Source organism: Notothenia coriiceps, unplaced genomic scaffold, assembly GCF_000735185.1.
Source record: "Notothenia coriiceps isolate Sejong01 unplaced genomic scaffold, NC01 NC01_scaffold00000339, whole genome shotgun sequence".
Taxonomy (NCBI): Eukaryota; Metazoa; Chordata; class Actinopteri; order Perciformes; family Nototheniidae; genus Notothenia; species Notothenia coriiceps.
In genome coordinates, this window is record NW_011333040.1 from 13,090,076 (window position 1) to 13,094,730 (window position 4,655).

At 41.0% G+C, this 4,655-nt stretch overlaps 1 protein-coding gene across 1 annotated transcript in view; it reads right to left on the reverse strand.

Annotated features, from left to right (window-relative positions):
• Positions 1 to 331: 331 nt before the first annotated feature.
• The window catches only part of mtnr1aa (melatonin receptor 1A a), a 26,350-nt gene continuing 22,026 nt past the window's right edge, over positions 332 to 4,655 (reverse strand). The window contains exon 2 of the mRNA XM_010772223.1: positions 332 to 1,890. Coding sequence (XP_010770525.1) covers positions 1,022 to 1,890 — 869 coding nt within the window. The 3' untranslated portion in view covers positions 332 to 1,021. The remainder of the gene's footprint in view (positions 1,891 to 4,655) is intronic.

The following is a 4,655-nucleotide window of genomic DNA, read 5'->3' on the forward strand; positions in this document are numbered from 1 at the left end:
GACAGGGAGTCTGCTGGGAGCTGTCTCTTTCAGCTTTTGCTCCAAGGATGATGGTCAGCAGTGGTTATGTAATCCAAGTGGATGGCTGAGCTGTTCCCCTGTGTGATGCATGATGCTTTTGTCTGTGTCCCACTAACCGGGTTGCTCCTAGCACGCCAGCAACACACGTGCACACAATGTTGTACAGTAAGGCCAATGCTTGACAGTTTAGAGGCCGACTTCCTTTGATTCACCATACTTGCTGCAGTTGTTTCATTGAGGGATATCTCAGCATTTATTTTAAGGAATACATTGTTATGATAATGGTTATGAGTAATGGTTGAATCTATGAAAAAGAACAAGTTACAGTTACAGAGTTGCCATTAACACAAGTTTAGTATACTGGACACAGCACTAAGCAGATTCTCCATCAATATCAGATTTTATTTTTGCATTTGATCAATTCCTGTATATCCATGCACAAAGTATAGGATAATGACCTCGCAGGGTTGCAGAGAGAGAGAAAGAAAGAGAGAGAGAGACCAAAATATATGTTGCACGTAATGTATTGCAGGGTATAATAAGACAGCAGCAACCCACATTGCTTGAACTCAATTAGTGTTACGTTGTCAAAATTAGGTTATTAAAATTGGTTAACTTTATTTATAAACTTTGTGTTATATTATCAAGTTTTGTAGAATATCTTTATTTGCCTGAAGAAAAAACAGGTTTATATGCATTTTACTGTTACAAGATATGTCTTACAATATGTCTAGATGGCATTTCATACAAAATAAATACTTATGTAAAGCATGATACGTTTATATCATCACTGTAAACATGAAAAACAAAACGTACGTCATATATTTACTGTACTACACGTACTGCAGAGTTAACCATTAGTGGTCCAATAGCACCATACATACAAGCCGTTCCATATTTATATTTGGTTTGATTCTCACGCTGTCTTTTTTGTGTTTTATTTTGTTTACTCTCAATTACAGCATATCTTTTTAAGTCTGCTCAGTTTTCTTCTGCTGGATCAGACAGAGTCCACCTTGACTTGGTTATTGTTGGTCATGAGTGGTGACGGTTTGCTCTTGAACCTCTCCACTGCCTCGTTGGAGCTCTCCTGGAATAAGATGCGCGCCGTGCACACTGACACAACGATGCGCTTGTACTCACGGCGGAAGTTCTGGTTCAGCACACCGTACACAATAGCATTAAGGCAGCTGTTGAAGTAGGCCATGAAATAGCTGGCCACAAATAGCCACTCCGGGATGAGGGGAACCACCACCTCTGGTTTGATCGCTACAGCCAGACCAATGAAGTTGAGAGGCGCCCAGCAAACAGCGAAAAGCACAAACACGACAAACATAGTGACAAAGTTTCTAACGTCATGTGGCGTTAGCTTGGGACGGTTGTCTGGCTTGACCCGTCTCCTTACCTGTATGACAAGTATCCAAATGCGTAGGTAGCAGTATGTGACAATCATGATGGGCAGAATAAAGTGAAAGAACACCACTGCGATAGTGTACGCTGAGCTAGCCGACTGCTCAAATGTGCAGGAATAAACCCGTGGGTCGTACTGAAGTGACCCCACAAACAGGTTGGGCACGATGGCCACCACAGTCAGGGCCCAGATTATCAGTACATAGCAGACAGAGTTTTTGTCACTGTACAATTTATCATACTTGAGGCTGTGGCAGATATAACAGTAGCGATTGATGGCAATGCCCGTGATGTTGAAGATTGAGCCGATGACACTGATGCCCATAAGGAAGCCGCTGATCTGGCAGTGGACGTAACCAAGGTTCCAGCCATTGTTGAAGATGGAGGTGAGGACCAGAGGGTACGGGTAGATGGCCACCACGAGGTCTGCCACTGCCAGGCTCACCACAAAGATGTTCCCTACAGACAAAACACACACCCACAGGAGAGATAAGGGAGGAGAATGAGTTATTGACAACCCAAGCAGAGCAGATTTGTCATCCAAATGAACAAGAGCAAGAGAGCGTGAGTGATTGTGTAGAACAAAGTATTCATTCAGAAACATTTTGAAGAGATCTGCCTCAAAAAAGATCTTTACCACTTGTTTGCTTAATTTAGCATTTTTACCCTACTGGCAGCCATTGTTTCAGTATGGAGAAAGCTTTAGTACAAGAAATATAGAACAAATACACGTGCAGAAGACATAGAAGAAAAACATGAACATCACAGAAAAATAATCGGTTATGTCACCAAGGTTCTTTCCGACCAGACTATTTGAAGCGTGGCTTAAGGTTTATTGCTCACTTGGCACTTGAGCCTGAAATTCTAATTTGGTCAATGAAGTAGAGTGCATTATCTTAGAGCAATAACTCTAACCGAAGTTAAAGTATCACTCTGAAAATGTTCCATGTGACAATCTAAACTGCGGTTCAAGACTCTCCATTTTATAAAAGCCCTAACATTTAAAGCAAAGCAACAGCTGCCTGACCGAAGGGACAGTTGCACCGGAAACTAAAAAGCTGTCCTATGCTTTTTAAACGGCCGGCAGTACTTTAAGTCTACATGATTTGGAAATATGCTGACACATGCAAAAATACCAGCATAATTCATTCATCCATTTTTGTTGCTACTTAATCACATAAGCAACAGGAAAAGGGCCTCAAGGCGAGATGTAGAGCAGAAATTCATCTGCACATTTTGTACTGTTCATGGGTTTGTGCACTTGTGTGAGTGCATAACAACATTTGTTACTTTCCCCCAAAGATTTTGCGTGTGAGAACTTCAAATTCCCCCTTTCAATTGTTGGTGTATAATGAAAGGAGGGTGTTCCTGGCACCAAATAATGTACATTTTAAATTGCCTTCAAGCACATAAATCAATCCAATAATCAACGGCATACAAGTGTATTCTTAGTTCCCAAACTAACAATGAATTTAGATTAGATAGAAGAGAAATAAATTATATGCACTTGAAAGGGGCAAGAGACTATCTTATTACTATTGTTTGTTATTATTATTATTATTATTATTATTATTATATTACATTATACTATTATTTCATTTCTGCTCTGACGTTTGGACTCCCAGTATCCGACACCTTCCCTGACCTGTCAGTCTCACCTGAGCACGAGAATCATTACTGATCGGCCTGATGGACTGTTATCTCCCGTACAGCATACCAACCACTCTACTCACATGTGGCTGTTAATTAAGTTTTGTCCTTTTATTTTCAGCATTCTGTCATTCAGCTGCCCTCTATATGGAATTAGGTACACCAGCTGATGACACACGTTCCCATGGTTTCTAGAAAGCTTTCCCATACAGTATGTATGTGTATGGGTTCATATCTAACTGTCATTGAGAGGACCTTGAAAGCGAGGACACCTTTGGAAAGGGAAAACATTTTTCCAAACTCCTATTTGTGAATAAATAGCTGAACACCAGAAGATAAAACCAGTCTAAGGCTTGGTCATTGGTAAAGCTCAGGTTTGGGGATTCAAGCCAGCGAACGTCCTCTAAAGTGACGGAAACAATATGTGTGTGTGCGGAGATGGCTGCATAGTTAGAGTGCCATGCACAAGGACAAATGAGAACATGTTTTCCTTGTTCAAAAAATAGTTGACCAACAGTCGTCTTTAGTGTTCTCCCTTTCCCTCCCTTGGCTATTCTTTACTTGAACAACCCTGTCACTGGAATTTAATGCCACTCTGGATTAACAGCCTTAACCTTGACAAGGCCAAGTCATGAATGGCCTACAGGCAGCTGCCTCTCTGGCAGTTGTACTCTCCCTCACTGTCTTTGTCCATGCTAGACCTGTGATTAAAGCAGCTCAGTGTTTTCATTTGGCCTGGGGAGAGATGTGGCCTGTCTCTTTCTCCATTTTCTGTTTTTGCAATCCCACACTTTTAACCAATTTGGGTGCAAGTGAAGTCCATCCGAGCAATGTTCCCTTTGTAGCTCGCAATGAGTTTTGACACACTAACTGGCAAGCTGAAAACATACACAGTGCTACGGCCATATCCAGCCAGCTCGTTTTTTTCAGCAAATTATGGTGTTGCAGGATAATCTCTAAAATGGAGGACATTATATTTTTTCAGGCAGGCACTATTAACAAATATATATAATATAAGTTTATACATCGCTTAAAAAATATTTTAACTCTGATAATACCTCTGAGTCTGTATCTACGGAGCCCTGGAGGGTTCATAGAGAGAAAAATAAATAAAACGAGGCCACTTTTTATTAATTCATGCGCACAAGATGTAATTCGTGGCCTCAATTTAAATATAACGAGGCCACGCTTTATTAATTTGTGCGCACGATATACTTTCTCGTTCGCACAAGAGACTTTCTTATGGTAAAACACATCGAACTGCCCGAATATTACGCCATATTATTAGTTTTATGAAGAATATGTCCGGTCGCCAGGGTGTGTGTGTGTGTGTGTGTGTGTGTGTGTGTGTGTGTGTGTGTTTGTGTGTTTGTGTGTGGGCATTTGTTGTTTATGATAGTGTCGTTCGTTCCGGTGCACTCCGGCAGGACTATAGCACTACGTAGAGATTAAGATTAAACACATTTCTTTCACTTGGGAATACACATATAACTATGGAGAACCAGATGTGTGGAAATTACTGTTCATGGTAATTTGAAAACAAATGCCGGTGTCGGACACACACAAACACACCG